At 36.9% G+C, this 15202-nt stretch overlaps 1 protein-coding gene across 8 annotated transcripts in view; it reads right to left on the reverse strand.

Annotated features, from left to right (window-relative positions):
• The window catches only part of ADD3 (adducin 3), a 126331-nt gene that overhangs the window by 14795 nt on the left and 96334 nt on the right, over positions 1 to 15202 (reverse strand). For 7 of the 8 annotated variants that reach the window (XM_036264569.1, XM_036264568.1, XM_036264572.1 and 4 more), the window contains exons 3-5: positions 5355 to 5493; positions 1205 to 1356; positions 163 to 243 (exon numbers count right to left, since the gene is read on the reverse strand). In XM_036264569.1, coding sequence (XP_036120462.1) covers positions 163 to 243; positions 1205 to 1356; positions 5355 to 5493 — 372 coding nt within the window. Of the gene's footprint in view, positions 1 to 162; positions 244 to 1204; positions 1357 to 5354; positions 5494 to 11359; positions 11414 to 15202 lie in introns of all 8 variants that reach the window. The other variant, XM_036264574.1, reaches the window with a different exon arrangement.

A 15202-nucleotide genomic window follows, 5' to 3' on the forward strand; every position in this document is an offset into this window, starting at 1 on the left:
GCTTTTCTTACAAGTCAATATAACTTCCCAAACTTTTCTCTGTTTCCTAGTATTTTTTCCATCCATACCTTTTATTGTTCCATCCTGTAGTAAAAGCTAAAAAACTGTCAGAAAAGATCAAGGAAACAGAAAAAGTAACACAGTAGTGAAGGAAAATTATACCAAATTGGAGGCTGTGGCTTCAGAAAAAGACAGGCCTCTGGGAATTATTATAATGTGGTCTTGCTCCTTACTTATTCTTACCTGGGAGAAAGAAAAAAGAAAGAAAAGGGAATTACTGTGAGGTGTGTTCATATTTTGCAATATAAACATGACTAGGAATAAATGTAAGAGATCTGGGAGAGGAAAAAAAAAAAACAAAGCAGAAACTAAAGATGTGCAACATGAAACTTTCCCTGAAAGGTTTTCTTTCCTCAAACCTCAAGTACTTGCTAGAAAATTCCAACATTAGTTTCTCATTTACTGAACTTGTCTGAAGTGTTATTTTGGGGGTTCTAAGGTTGCTTAGGGTCAGCTGACATTCATGCAAAACAAATGCCAATATCATTCAACGGAATGTGGTAATGACTCTACTTCTGATTTACAGCATGGGAATTAAGGTAAAATGGACAAAGAAGAGAGAAGTCTCTTCTTAGGAAGGAATTAAGGTGGAGATGGAAAGGGTAACAGAAAAAGCCAGGGGGGAAAGGGAAGTTGTAGGGAGAGCACACTTCGAATCTGTGCTATTTCCATCACACAATTATTTCCATACTTTTTTGCTTCCAAATATTGTCTTGCTACCAAGTGTGGCAACATGAAATTAAGATGATCATGAATGAAAAAATATATTTAAAAAATAAAGACCAGGGAGGATATTTCCCTAACCACATCTATTTTCCCTGCCCCAAATACTTGTTTAATGTCACTGACGCTCAGATATAAATAACAAGGAGAGAAAATTCTGCCAGAAGGATTTCTTCCTGTACAGGTTCTAAAACTGGTCTGAATTAAAAGATGTCCACGGATAGTAAATGGAGAAGTTGGGGTAATTACAGCCTTTCCCTTAGAGATAAGGTTTAAATTGGGATTAGGCTGTGATCCAGCATGTTAGGTTTAGAGAATAAAGTCTGAAAACTGGACTTCTGAGTAAAGGTGAGAAGAGTATAGTCATCTTCTAGTTAGGATTAAAAAAAAAAAAAAAGTAATAGAAAACCCAAGAACTCACTGAGATGTATGTATTTGCCAGGTGTGCCCATCCAAACAAGTCCGCAAGTCTGTACAGGCTGGCAAGCTTACAACGAGTAAGTTTCTCTCCCTTCACGTAGGAGGATGTATCTGCCCCAGGAAGGTCATTAATAGGTGTAACCATGCCGAGACCTAGAAGAGGAAAGATTGTGGAGAGAGATTCAGGTCAAGTAATCCCTTACCTGGGAATTAGTTGCCAGGAAGCAGGCCGAGTCTCAGAGTGTCCAGCCTTGTACATAATGATCTGAAACTCTCAGCCCACACACTGTTTCATTAGCTTATCTTCCTTCAGAGAAATACGCTGAGAGTAAAAACACGCATCAGCTATCTTCTTTGCTGTTTCATCTAGAACTTGTTAGGGAGTGACTTGTTAGGGAGTGAGTCTCACACTACCGGGGGAAATGGTCTCATGACCCCATTGATGAAAGTGTTATTAGTACTGAGGTTATTGCTAATTTCATGATGAAAATCACAACAGAAAGCTACTTTCTAAATAGCTTTCACTTTTATTCAACCAAAAAATATTTAAGATGAAAAAGAATACATTTAAACAGTAGTCTGGATTCTGCCCTCACCAAACAACTACTAGTGGTCTCTAATGACTCAGATGCTATGTTCAACTTTTGCTCAGTCTCCATTCCCTTTGACACCATGTACCACCTCTTCTTTAGTCGTCTTCTCCATGTCTGTATGATCCTGTCCTGGATCTCTTGTTCCCTTTTCACCTGCTTCTTTGTTCTTTGCCAATTTCTCTTCCTGCCTCTTCCTTCTTTGCCAATTTCTCTTCCCTTTCTTCCCCCACCCCACACTGTGGCTCTTTTACCAAAGCTCAGTCCTCCATGATGTTCCTTTCTCATTACACTTTTCCCCATGAAAACACTATATACTTTCAAGCTTCCAAACTGTTATTTCTGTGTGGGTGACACTATGATTTTCACCTCTGACCAGGCCCTCCTGCCCCTTCCTTCAGCCTACTGTTTCTAACTGCCTCAACCATAATAACATAAAAATTAAAGGGTCTAAAGTGATTTTATCTCCTCTGATTTTTATCTTCTCTCTTCTACTGATATTGATGGTATTACAATCCCTGCAGGCTCAAACACCGAGAAGCCTTTACCTCTACCCCTCTCCTGGGCCACCACATGGAACTGATCACCACATTCTATCACTCTCTTATTTACAAGACCCCTGATTTCCATACTTGAGTTCAGGCCTTACCTTACATATGACCCTTGCAATGGCTTTCTTTCTTGTCTTTGCTCATAATCCCTCTCTTTGTAAACCCATTCTGCATAACGCCATCAGACTGAATTTCCTAAAGTACTACCTTTAATCTCACTACACTCCTGCCCAAAGTTTTGCAGGGGCCCCAAGCTTGAAGGCTGACGGACACCAGGAAATCACTGTAAATGCAGAAACTGGGCCTGGTGCAGCATGGAGGCTACGAGAGAGTACACACCTGGTATAAATGTTCTGAGTGTAGGACTATTAGAACAATTAAAGAGAAGCCCCAAGTCAACGCTCTAGTGTGAGGTATTCGAATTCTTAAATGTTGTGAACTAATTCAAAGGAATACTTTTAACATGTAAGCCATACAAAATAGTATAATTTCTGGCAAAATTTCAAAGTCAACTATTAGCCCTGGCCATTTGGCTCAGCGGTTAGAGCGTTGGCCTGTGGTCCAGAGAGACCCGGGTTCAGTTCCCGCTAAGGGCATGTACCTCAGTTGCAGTTTGTCCCCGGCCCTGGTTGGGTCATGCGGGTGGCAACCACTCGATGTGTACCTTTCACATCAATGTTTTTCTCTCTCTCTCTCTCTCTCTCTCCCTCCCACTCTATCTGAACAAAAAATGTCCTCGGGTGAGGATTAAAAAAAAAAAAGTCAACCATTAACCTATCTCTTACTTTCTCTACCTTTCCAACTTTAACTTTCACTTTTCACAGCACAACATATATATTCTAGCCAACCTGGTTGACTTCTACTCCATGAGCTCTGAACACGAGGACATGACTTTCCTGTTGCCACAGCTTTGTACATCACAGCCAGCACCTCTTTCCTGCCATGGTATCTAGGATAGCTCCTCCTACTATTTGTCTTTCTGACTAGTCTTCCTCTCTCAACTTCCAGAATTCTTTTTTTTTAAAAACTCTTTTCTTCTCTGCCTATACCCTCTTGTATGCTTATTTAATCAACATCCACAGCGTTGAGTAATACTTCTCTATGTCCACCTGCCAAGCCACTCTCTGGGGCTCTATGACTGCATTTCCAGCTGCTGCAGTGTCTTGGCAACCCTCTCTCGGCAACTCTGGCATGCCTAAAGTTAAATGCCCTTTTTTTCCCCAAGCCAAACTAGATCCCCAACTTTGGACATTCCTATTCTTATCTAATATCACTGTGAAATCTCCCAGTTGACTCTACACAGAATCTACAGTGGTCTTTCTACATCCTCCTCCTACTTAAGGTGGCTTTCCAAAGTTAGAATAAAATCCAAACTTCCAAACCTATATAATTTAGCTTCTGCCTGTTTCTGACATCACTTTTTCTACTTGTCCCCTCAAAGGAAAACTCTAGATATAATTTTTATTTTTGTTCCCTGAAGAGGCAGCTGAAGTCATTCTCACCTTATTCCCATCTGACACTTGCACCTCTTGTTCCTTCTGCCTGGAAGAGTTTCTCTCGATCTTGGTATGGATTGCTTCTTCTTGCAATTCAGATTTCAGTTTAAATGTCACTCAGAGAGGTTCTCTCTGATCACTCAATCTAAAGCAGTCACCTACTTACTCCTATGGAATCACTATACGTTCATTTTCTGCACAGCATTTCCTATTACCGGACCATTTTCTTTATTTACTTAGTCTAATTTCTGTCTCCACAAGCAAAAGAATCTTGTTTGTCTTGCTTACCACTGTATCCCCTATCCCAAAAAGGAAGGTGCTTGACTTATACTAGACACTCAATATTACAGAAACAACAAACCACACTCGCCCAACCTTTTAACTTTTCAGTTTCTTCTGCCAGAATGTCTCTCCCAAGCTAGAAGAGCAGGTGGGTTTGGAACTCATCCTTCTTCCCAGGACCCCGTCCCACCACATCAAACCTGTTGCCAAGTCTTCTCTACTCTTCCTTGGTGAGGCCTTTCTCATTGATCTCTTCCTTCTTGTAACCACAACCACTACTTTAATTCAAGCACTTACACCTCACGCTTTCAAAGATTCTTGAACCAGTACGTACGTGCTAACATACCTGTCCACTTAAAGTTCTACAGACATACCCACACCCTGCATGTCTCCACCATCATGTCTCCCTTTACGCCACTCCTCTATTTGGAAAGTACCTCAAATCTTTGAACTCCTACTTATAAATCCTTAACCAGAAAGAAAAAAAGGAAGGAAAAACAAAGGAAGAGAAAAAAATTAAAGAAAAAAGAGGAAAAGACAATCCCTAGACTCGGACGTGAAGGCTCACCGCGGACTGATGCGGCGCGGCCCCCGAGCCCCTCTGGCATCTGCACCGGCCCTGGGACTGCAGGGAGCTCTACACACATCGCTGAGGTGTAAAGTGCTTTAACTGAGCGTCTTTTGATTCCTGATAGCCTTCCAGTGTTCAGCTCACCAACGTGGTGCTCTCACTGAGAACTATTAGTAATATAATATCCTAACCCCTCTTTAACACCAAGTTCTAACTACTCCATCCTTTAAAGCTGGTTAGTTTAGGCCTTTCTTCTTCCCCCAAGTTTTCTCAGTCTACTTCAGCCAATAATCAATCCAACTCTGAGTTCACAGCATGATGACTTGTTAAGAGTCATTAGACAATTGCTCATGAACTGCTTTATAATTTTCCTCTACAGTAATCTTGCAGTTTTAATCTTCTGTGCATTCATGGTATGTGTCCTCAACTAAAATATACATTTATCTAGGGCAGGGACCACATCTTGTAATTATTTTGCAATCCTTACAAAGTTTAGTGGATGCCTGGTGGATATGAAAAAGTAAGAGATTCTAACACTATGTTACTCTAAGTATTAGATGTTTAAACTTACTGAGCCAGAGCAGAATATGCTGCTAGAGATGTACAGGGGTCAAAGTAGAGATAAAATTATCATTTTTTAAACTTTCCAAAACTGACATACTGAGGGGAGGTGAAGTAAAGCCCGAAAAAGAACTGGCCATGATGTAATCTGCAATCTGCTGTAATGCTAGCAATCCAGTTGGGTTGTGGCCTTTCTTCATCTGTTCTTGAATAAGGCATTCCAGGTCTTCCCGAAAGGCCTGCAATACACAAAAATAACCACTGAGCACATACATCTCTCTTGGAGCAGAGCAACACAAACATTAACTTGCTCTGATATAATCAATCTTTTCCTCCCCACCCTTCTTTTGAATAGGTTTCATCTACACTATTTTCAAATATAAAATACAAAATAATAAACATAAAACACTGGAAGAAGCAAGAAGCTTGTTTTCAGGAGAGAAAAAAATCATTAGGCATTCTTAATCTCAAAGAAAATTAGCTATTATAATATCTACTACAGACAAGTATAGGTATAGTAAAAGCAAATCTGTTAATAATTTGCAAACTAGAACACCAAGTATGGACTTATAACTAACACAGACCCGTTCCTTGCCCAGCAGCCTCATTATTCGGGTTAGAATAGAGTCCCTGTTTGAATGGGGCACGACTCTGGACTACAGAGTGCTTCACAGCAAAAGTCTTCGCTAAGTCATACTAAATCGTGGCTTCCATTTTATGATTTCCATGGCAGTGCCTTAGCTCCATGAACTCTGAAAGCAAACTGATAAGAAGAGTTGAGAAGTGATTACTCCCCTTCTGCAACACTGTACTAAAGAAAGAACATTTCCCCCCAACTTTGGGTACAGTATGTTCCTGTTCCGGAGCTCTGCTGTATCTTTTCTTTTTTGGGGGGTGGGGGAGGGCAGTGTGTGTTGCAAAAAGTGTTTATATAAAAATCCTGGACATTAAGAGAAATTCTCTATTCCAGTAACCCTTGAGTTGCTAATATTGATCATTTGAAATCTCTCCCAATTTTTGACATTAGTTGAAATAGCTGGTTTTGTTATTTCCATCATACCCAACCAACACTTATTTTATTAAATTCATCATTTGTTCTCTTGTTCATGTCTACTCTCATTCATTTTAAACATGAAGGCTCTTGCACTATAAATCACCTAAACTATGCTCTTGCATTTGAGATTGGTTACATGTGTAGCAGAATGTCCTGCCAGAAACTGAATTCAATTTTTCGCCCACTTCACCTAGGAGAAAGAAGGCAGACAATTGCTTTGGAATCACTGCCTCCAAGAGGGGTAGGTATGAAAGCCCTGAAGATCACCGAGGAAATACTATTTAGAAGGGTTAATCTCTGAGTCACTGATAGAAGCCTTCCTCATAGGGCTGGGAGTAGGATCCCCTGGAGTTCCTGCTTAGATGTAGCCTTGCTTAGAGAATGGCTGAATAACTTAGAGGTTTTCAGAAAAAAATACTTAAAAAAAAAAAAAAAAGCATAGGAGCCCATAGTGGGAAGGGAAAATGTGGCTCTGTGGCTATGAAATGGCAGATATTAGGACAAGTCCTGAAACAATACTCGTGTTGATTTTTGAACATTTGAGAGGTATCTGTAACATGAACTGAAAGAACTGAGTGTTAACAGCTATAATCTTGGGAACTCAATCATGGGGCATCCTGGAACACCCTAACTAAGCTTAGCACAGGAAGAGGGACAGGGAGGTCATTCTTCCCTAATGCACCATGGTGGCCTGCACAGGCATCTGGGTCAATAGTGAACCTCCCCCTTCTGTTGGACAGGGTAAGACTAGTTTTCAACACCACCATGTCCCAGAAAGGGGCAGTGGCAGTGGTGGACTCAACAGACTTTAATGTGACTCACATAGGCAGACAGATGTGCACACCACATCTTGGATATGGAGGCCACTTACTATATAAACCACTGAACTTCTTGGGACAATGTAGGGGAAAGCAGAAATTCCAAGAGAAAGATGCTGTACCTTCCACTAATAGAGCAGGTAGATGTTTGAGTGATTAATTTTAAAAATACTAGCTTGTGACCATATTTGAATTCTGAGTTCATGGAGCAGTATACACCAGTTGAATATGGCTTTTCTTTGACAAATTCAAGGCTTGTCAGATGAAAATCATTAATACAATTATAAAAATTCTAAACATTGAACTCCATTGTCTGTATCTAGTTGATTTAAATACATGATTTAAACTAGAGCAACTATCCTATAAAATCTCTTCCACAAAGATACATTAAATTGATCAGAAAACTCCATTAATATATTTCTAAGATCTTAGGAACATAAAGCGGTATGAGCTGTATATAAGATGGACAGATGCCTTCATACAGATGAGTAACATGAGTATTTTACCATGTTTAAGGCTGAAAAGAAAAGAATCTTCCAGATATACTTATTTATATAAACTAAAGAAAACTTCTGGACATCTGGCAATGGGCCAATCTGCTCTTTTGAAATGTTATCTTCTGTTTAAAACCAAATTCTATTTAAACTTTCCTCAATTCAAAACAGCTATAACCAATAGTCTTTGATCAGTTAAAAAAAATTATGGATACCTACTATATCACTCATTATTCACATTACAATGGCTCTGAGAAGCAGGTATTATTTATTTTATTGAATGTTGTTCCAAGAAGAACTGGAGGCAGATTCCATAGATTAAAATAATACACAAATAAATTAAATATACGTTAGAAAAGTCAAGCTAATGAGAAATAATTATAAGGAGGTGAGACAGAGCCATGGAAGAGGTTAAGATACAAAGCGCATGCTATAAAATTTTATGCATTCACTAGAGACGAGTCAAATTTTATCTAAACTCTCTAGCAGTCAACATGAATCAAGAAAATCTGCTCAATGTGTTTATTTACAATGGCCTTATAGTTAAAATTAAACAGTTGCTCAAGAGAATCACAACTATTTGTGAAGCTAATGAGAAATTTCTGCTGAGTGAGATGAGAAAGCTAAATGAGAAAAGTTGAAAAATTTGTCCAAGGTCACACAGCTGTCAAGTGCCAGAGGCAAAGACTCGGGTCAAATGGGTTTTTCATTAGTGAAAGTGCTTTTTTCCACTGCTGTATATCCCATAATACGGCAAGTACCATCCTAAAGCTTTGGGATGATCCATGGTGTCATACAGGGGAATGTATAAGCCCTTCTGTAATCAATTAAAAAAATATTACTTCCTCCTTTAAAGATGGGCAATAGCTTCTATAAAGTATAAGAAAAGGAAAATTTAAAAGTAAATAAAATTTCCCTGGCCTTCTTATATAGTTGACAGTGCTTTAACAGATAAGAATTTTTCTATTCCAAAAGATGTAATGTTTTTTGTCATAACATTTATAACTAATTTTTAACATTTTAAATATTTTTGAAATATTATTCAGATAATTATCTAAGTCATAAAAGTTAGTGTAAAAATGACTAATGATATAAAATTGTTTCAGCTGGTTTTCAAAACTCATCAATACAATTATTAAACTTTCATTAAAACACTAAAAAATAAAAATTTTATTTATCTTTATGATGGATAATTAATCATATTCCTACTAAAATCCAATGTTAACAAAATAATCCTTTATAGTTGATTCATTTGAATTTCACAACAAAGTCCTGAGATAGTAAATGATGTGCTCAAGGTTATACTGCTAATACATAATAAAACCAAGATTCCAATCTGGACTCTCATTTGGGCATGTGATCTTTTCCTAATTTTATCAGAGATAGGTTGTATCACTGAAACCAAATACAACTAATAAGGCAGTAGGCATGATCAGAAATACTGAGTAGAGAGAAGAAGAGAAGGAGAGAAGGGAGGAAGGAAAAAAAAATACTGAGTAAATCTCTTAGGCTAGATTACAGCATTAGGTTGAAATGATAGATAGAGCAAAAAATTACATAGCAGCAGATTATGATGATCCTGGGGTACTTGTCCTCTTACAATTAGGAATTCTCCAATCAAAGCAGAATGAGTAACTTAGAGCAGAGCAGCAAGATCACATGCTGGGCTTCTGAAGTCAAGTTAAAAGATCAAATAACACATATATATAAGCATAAACTGTGGCTTCCATCTCAGATACTGAAGAGCAAAGAGGAGGAAGTAGTAGGGGTTGATAAACCTTGAACACATGAAAACAGGAATGTGAATACCCCAGAGTGCCATCAGTATAATAGATTCTTTGAGACTTTCAAAAACCATAATGCAGTTTAAGGAATTATGATTATAATCGTCAAAGTGTTGCCACAAAAGCATAAAATGTTTTAAATTAGCAATATTGTATATAACTTTATGTATACAATTTTCACAAAATTATTTGCCTACTATATACTAAGTATTATACTATATGCTTTTATGTTGTTACAGCATGAGGTCCGTATGAGGTCCGTTTTACCAACAAGGAAACTGAAGATCAAGTTAAGTGAGTTTCTCGGTGTCACATAGCTAATAAGTGATAGTGAACCCAGGTCCAAAACAACTACTATATGCATATATGTATGTATAAAAAAATTGTATAAACAGATTAAAACTGGAAATGATGAGAAAATGGGCTGACCCCTAACTTAGACCAAAATAGTCTGGTATTGCTCCAGGACCTCTATAATTTGTTATGTAATTTTTTGTCTGTATCTACCATTACCACCTTGTGCTGTGGTTTAGCCTATGAAGTTCACTCAAGCATTGTCTAATAACAACTTGTATTTTTCTATCCTTGCTCACTATATTCCATCAAATGAAAATGCTGGTTTCCACTGTTCCTCTACCTAACGAATTACCCTTTATTCAACATTCATCTTAAATGCCACCTTCTTCTTTAAGTCTCTACTTTAATCACCCCAGATAGGAAAGATCTTCGTATTTCTTTTCTTTCCACCCCATTCTGAATTCTTTTAACATATGCCTATACTACACTTAGGGCACCTACCATATGACTGTGATTTGTTCTTCCTTCTCTACTATTCCACAGTGCACCTCCCACATTCCTAGAGTCTCTCTGAGTGTCTAGTTCAGTGATCAATTAATAAAATATTAAGTTAGAGTTCTCTTCTTATTTTCCTAGATATAAGAAACAAAAAAGAATCCGATCTCAATCTTGACTGAATTAATGACAGCAAAGATCCATTTTATATGTTATTAGTACTGGAATCTAAAGCTCTAGAGAACAGTCTCATCAGTCTATCACTGGAATGAGAAAGTCCTCCTGTGTAATTAGCCCTGCTCATCATCTAATGGGAGAAGTTATTTTTTTTTAAAAAGAAATGAATCTTCAATGAATGTTATAAATTTTTAAAAAGTCGTTTAAGTCTTCAACTCAAATAAAATTATACTTGAAAACTTGGTTTGTCCCAGAGTATCACAGTTTGGACAGCTCCCTGATCAAACACATGTCTAAAAAAGTATGATAAAAAAAATCACTAGGTGAAAAACAAAATGTTTATGTTAGAGAGAGGGTGCCTTAAAAGCCTTATCTGAATCTTATACCTTTTTATTCTATCAGTGGTAAGGGAGTGATCCTGTAAACTTGAATTCATAAGGTATGCATAAAAATAAACTTATAACAACATGAAAGATTCAGAGATTTGAGATTCATGTAGGGTAAGAGTATACTTTTAAGTATATGTATATATATACTCATTATACTATAAACCAAAAGTAGAATTAACTTAAAATGTCAGATCTTAAGGCTTCTGCATCTAAGATCAGAACTTTTAGGAGAAAGTGCCAATAGATAAAAGATTTTTTACCTTACAAAAAAGAGTACCACTTTGATGAAAGAAACTGACCGGATGCAATTATTTCAGTTAAGACTAAATAATAATAATAATAATAAATAAATAAAAATATCATATGGGCTAATTTATAAGTAATATCTCACTCATGGAAATCAGGTAAAAATACTGATAAATATCAGAGCTGGATTTAAAATATCCACATGTGGATGTTCTACCTCAAAATAATTACTAGAGAGAAAACTTGGAGCAAAATGAAGAAAAGATTACAGACTTGCTGCTCCCAAGGCACCCTGCAATTATGTTATTAGATCTCTCCCCTAAAGAGGGATTAGGAGCATAACAAACTTACTTAGAAATTCTCCATTAAGAAATGTATTCATTTGGAAATAGATTACCACTGGTCCTGTTGAAAGGAGAAAAAACAAATAAACCAAATTTTCTTCTGGATGGTCTTTCTCCTATATCTAAGTCTTAATTAATATAATGCTAAAGGTTAGAATAATATTTTTTCTTGAAGCTGGTATATAATAAAATGCAAACCGTTTATAAAGAATACTTGCATCTTAAACTTCCAAAGTGCCCAGATAAATCATGGTGATTTTGACCAACTATTTTAATTAAGATGCCGTTAAATTTTAGGCCTTAATTACAGTGATATTCTAAAATGTATATGACTTTGAAGTTTTGCCTATCTTCAAAATAAGCTTGTAGCATCACACATAGCCCTGTTATAAGAAATGTTAGTGTATCATGTGCCTAGACTCTCACCACGTTCACTCCTGTTGTGTTATCTGTCAGAATAACATTGCACACTTCTGTATTGCACCAGTCTAAACTGCTTCCTATGAGCGGTAAGGCTTAAGAACTCTCATTATTTTTCTGAAACCCACCAATTGTTTTCCGTGTTAATTGTTTTTCTGTAGCAGCTTATGGACAACATTCAAGTGTTTAATGATTCAAAGCCAACCTAGCTATTCACATATCCGTTCATCCATGTATTCAGAATTTACTAAATATCTACTATGCACAATGTGCCGTTAGTTTTTCAACTTATATGCTTCTTTAACTTTGATGAGGCATCACTTAATTCTAGTGGTTTGCCATGAACACTTCATTCTGAGACAAGGGGTTAAGTGACAATCTAGGGTCTCCACAGACATATAAATGAGGCAAATAAAACCTGTGGCTTCTCTCTACTGCATTGACAAAATCTCTAGCTAAACCAGTTTACTCACCAGCATTTTATTTCTAAGACAAATACTTTCTTAAATTAAAAAAAAAATTGACAAAAGGTTATGAAATGAAGTAGTACTTGGAGTCCAGATGAGATAAATTCTATGCTCTTATTTTCTCAGCTCAAGACAATAATGTACTATGTTTGTTATTCAAATTTATAAACACCAAAAAGTCTTCTGACTGAAAACTCTTCTTGAGTTGTGTTGAATTAACTTGAGCAACAGAATTTGAAGCTGAATAAGTAATATATGGGTGAAACTATTTCATTGTTGAATGTTTTAAGTAGTACAGCTTAGTGGTTAAGGGTATGAATTCTGGAGTTTAAATTCAAACCCCAGCATTTAACTAAACTTGTAAAAACTTGAGCAAGTTATTTAATGTCTCAAATTTTCAGTTTATTCGTCTGTAAACTAGTGATACTAATACTTCTTTGACTGAGTTTATGAGGATTAAACAGGATTCAATACATAATAAGTTCCTGGCACACAGTAAGTGCTTAATTTAAAAAAAGTATTATGCTTCACTTTTATTAATTTCTTTCCTGATTTCCTTTCTTCACAAATAAACTTACCATTTTAAATAGAAGGCTTACAAATTCATTTCTTACATACACGAATTAGGAATATCTTTGAATTTTATTTTATAGGCTTTTGTCTAACAGTGAACCCCAATATTCATAGGAGACCCACAGGTTTTAAGAGAATTATATTGGCAGAAACAATGCAAGCTTAGGCTTAAAGGAACAAAGACAGTACAAAAGGAAAAGAGGTCTTTGAACTCCAAAACCTCTACAAGAAAGAAGCATGTTCAGAAAAAAACAGTTGCGAACACAGGATACCTTTCAAGAAAAAGGAATGATGACTCAGAGGATGAAACCAAAAGCCCAGAGGGCTGAGCCAAGAGCTAAGGAGACTCATCCCTGATAAGTAGAAGGACTGAGTTCTCATCAGGAGAATTTCCAAATATTTGCCGCGATGGATTTCAGAATTGCTATGGATGAATTACTCCTTTGTAACCCAATTTTCCCCTTTTTTTGAAAAGGAATGTTATAGCAGTTATCTTTGCCTGCCCCGCCACTTATCTCTTTAGTTCTTGGGTCAATAAACTTGTCTCTTTAGTTCTCAGGTCAATAAACTTGTCTTTTTAGTTCTTAGGTCAACAGGTTGAGAGGAAGAGCTGTACTTAATGAATTATACACCTGGACCAGATTTAGATGAGATTCTGGATTCAGGCTAATATGGTACAGAAATGAGACTTTTGCAGGGGGGTTAGAAGGTGAGTATATTTTGCAGTTGGGAGGAAGGTAAATAAACTGTGGCATACTGTAGTATTTTAAAATAAATTGTGATCAGAGAGTGAACAATCCTCTCCTCAAAGGCAGAGTTTAATTCTTCTCCTCTTGAATATGGCTTGAACTTAGCGACTCACTTCTAATGAATATGGTAGGAATGACAGTGTTGAATGTCATAAAAGGCACTGCAGGCTCCTCTTTGCTCTCTCTCAGATACCTGCTCTGGAAGAGAACATTTAAATAGCCTCAGGTAAAGGTCCCTGTGGCAATGTACTATGGCCTTTTGCCGATACCCACGTGAGTGACCCTCTGGGCCAGGCAAGCCCTCAGATGGCAGCAGCCCTGGCTGATGTCTTGACTGCAACTTCATGGCAGACCTTGAGCCAGAACCACTCATCTAAGCTACTCTAAATTTCTGACCCACAGAAGCAATGAGATAATTAAAGCTTGTTGTTTTAAGCTGCTAAGTTTTGGGGTAATTAGTTATTTAGCAATAGGTAACTAATACCGGCCACTAAGACTTTCACAAACAAGATTTTAAATTCACTAGCAAAAATCTAGGGCAAAAAATAATCCACAATTCTTTTTTTATTTTTTAATTAATTAATTAATTTTTGTTACAGATGTGTCACTTTTTCCCCCCCATTGACACCTTCCTTGCTACTCTCTGGGCTGAAGATCATTGCTCTTGCTACATGAACATGGAAATCACAATCTATATCTTCCCTTTCTCATTTTATTAAGTTCCCTAAGGTGTAAGTAAAATTGATACTTTTAAGCCAAGTTACAAATGAAAATACATAAGTATTAAAAAATTAGAGCCCTGGCCAGTTTGGCTCAGTGGTTGGAGCGTCGGCCTGCGGACCAGAGTCCTGGGTTTGGTTCCCGCAAGGGGCACGTACCAAAAAAAAAAAAAAAAAAAAAAAAAAGCCTGGCCAGTGTGGTTCAATGGATTAAGCATTGTCCCATGAACTGAGAGGTCCCGGTTTGATTCCTAGGGCACATACCCAGGTTGTGGTGGGCTTGATCCCCAGTTTCTCACATGGGTGTTTCTATCTTTCTCTCCCTTTCTCTCTCTCTAAAAAAAAAATCAATAAAACATAAACAAAATTAGATATTCTACTCAAAGTTATGCTGTCTTTGTTTAATGGGGAGATTATAAAACAAAAACCCTCACATGGGAATGCAGTTTAGTATTTCTTCCTTTTAAACTTTATAGTTAGAATTGAATGGTCCTCTTTGGAGCACTTCCCAAAGAAATCTCAATATTTAACAACCCAAACAAAATCTGAACGTTGTCTCACTCTTTCAGTTAATTTATACTATAAGTTACTAATCATTTATCTAATAAATTAGATCTTAAAAGTGGGGTTTCTTTAGAAGAAGAAATATATCTATTTTGATCTAAATAATTGACATGCCTTTCAAATATTTCTAAACACAGAAACTCAGGTTTGCATAAAAGGAGGCACTTAACATTTACTCCCTCATGATGAAGTCTGGTTAATCTCCTTTCCATTGGGAAAGGGTTTCTTTAAGGATTTATTTAAAGGATAGCTTTAAATTTAAGCTATACTTAAATTCCTCAAAGCTTGCACTGCTTTTCTAACTTGTACTTGCTTTTATCTAGGCCACTGGTATAGGAGAATTACTCAGAGTGGAATT

This window comes from Molossus molossus, unplaced genomic scaffold (assembly GCF_014108415.1).
Source record: "Molossus molossus isolate mMolMol1 unplaced genomic scaffold, mMolMol1.p scaffold_m16_p_17, whole genome shotgun sequence".
NCBI classification, from domain to species: Eukaryota; Metazoa; Chordata; class Mammalia; order Chiroptera; family Molossidae; genus Molossus; species Molossus molossus.